The sequence below is a fragment of the Microtus ochrogaster genome, unplaced genomic scaffold (genome assembly GCF_000317375.1).
Source record: "Microtus ochrogaster isolate Prairie Vole_2 unplaced genomic scaffold, MicOch1.0 UNK99, whole genome shotgun sequence".
NCBI lineage: Eukaryota > Metazoa > Chordata > Mammalia > Rodentia > Cricetidae > Microtus > Microtus ochrogaster.
This window is the reverse complement of record NW_004949197.1, coordinates 434,548-436,105: the sequence shown is the minus strand read 5'-3', so window position 1 is coordinate 436,105 and position 1,558 is coordinate 434,548. Positions and strand designations below refer to the sequence as shown.

Below are 1,558 nucleotides of genomic sequence, written 5' to 3'. Positions count from 1 at the left end.
ACAAAACAACCGTACACATAACATTTTTTTAAAAGGGAGAATGGGGCCAGGCAGTGGTGGCACCTTGCTTTTAATCCCAGTACTAGGGAGGCAGAGACAGGCGGATCTCTGTGAGTTCAAGGCCAGCCTGGTCTACAAAGGGAGTTCCAGGACAGACTCCAAAACTACATGGAGAAACCCTGTCACAAAATAAAATAAAATAAAAAACAAAAACAACAACAACAACAAAAAAAGGCAGAGTGAATAGCATGGGTCTCCCCACAACCTTTCTCCCAAACATTCCTGGTTCCACAATTAATTCCCTCTTACCTCATTAATACCTCTGTTTGGCCTAAACAGTCTTGTAGTTCTGGTCCCTTACACCTAGAGAAGAAAATGGCCTTCTTAGTTAAGTAGACAATAGAGGCTTAGCTGGCTCAGCAGTGAAGGATTTACTGCCAAGCCCGAGGACTCGAGTTTGATTCCTGCGAACCATCTACGGGAAGGAGAGAATTAACTCCTTATGTTGTCATTTGGTCTCCATACACACACCACAGCACACACACACACACATATCCACAACAAATAAACACGATTATAAAGTAAATGGAGACTCAAGTCCAAGAGCCTCCACTTATAAAAGCTTGTTTCAGAACAAAGCTACTGTGACCTCTCATCCTGGAGCTGGAAACCCAGCCCCTGAACAGAGAGGACTCCACTCCCGTCTCCATGGTCTTATCCTCCATCTCCACCCAGTGAGCCTTTCCTGAATGATACTCCTGAGCTTTTTCCAGCTGCCCTATCCGTGCGATACTTTCGTGTCGTGAGTTTCATGTCCTCCAGTCCTCCACAGCTGGAAGTGAGGCCTTAAGCAGCCAACCCTTTCTTCTTGCTTCTCCCCGCACCCTAATTCTGTGTTCCTACTCCTGCTGGGCCCCTCCTTCCTTTCATCCCGTCACTGACCCCTGGGTGCAGTTTTCATGGCAGGGCCGACATTCATTTTGAGCATCTGGATACTTGTAGATTGGACCCTTGGCACCTAGGATTCCATTGGGGCAGCTGTTCACACAGTGGGGGCCGTCACGGAAATGGGCACAGCGAGCACAGGCGTCAGAGCCCTGAGTAGAAGAGAAGGGGACGTAGCCATTGAGATCTCAGTGCTAATTCCAGCCTTCCCCATAAGGCCCAGTCCAGCCCTCAGGGTCTTCCACGGACAAATTCCAGGCTTCTCTGACCTCCCTGGGTGCACCTGGAAATCTGGCCACCTCATTCCCTAGACATTCCCCGCCTCCCATACAGATCCCAGGGCTGTTACTGTACCGAGCCATTGCACGTGCTGATGCCCTCCATGGGTAGGCATTCGGGGTGGCAGGAGAAACATTCACCCTCCTGGGCAAACTCACGAGGTTCCCTGCCGTGGGGAACACAGAGAGAGGTCACTGCCAAGTTCCGACCTTTATGTTCTTATTCTGTAATGAGGACCCCTGACTTCATGCCCACCAAAACACAAGCAGAAGGCTGGCTACAAAACCAGGTGTAAGTCAGGCGATGGTGGCGCACGCCTTTAATCCCAGCACTC

At 50.1% G+C, this 1,558-nt stretch overlaps 1 protein-coding gene across 1 annotated transcript in view; it reads right to left on the bottom strand.

The window, feature by feature from the left end:
• The window catches only part of Erbb3 (erb-b2 receptor tyrosine kinase 3), a 20,526-nt gene that overhangs the window by 6,632 nt on the left and 12,336 nt on the right, over positions 1 to 1,558 (bottom strand). Inside the window, exons 13-15 of the mRNA XM_005371213.2 lie at positions 1,300 to 1,418; positions 943 to 1,097; positions 310 to 363 (exon numbers count right to left, since the gene is read on the bottom strand). Of these exons, the coding sequence (XP_005371270.1) occupies positions 310 to 363; positions 943 to 1,097; positions 1,300 to 1,418 (328 nt within the window). The remainder of the gene's footprint in view (positions 1 to 309; positions 364 to 942; positions 1,098 to 1,299; positions 1,419 to 1,558) is intronic.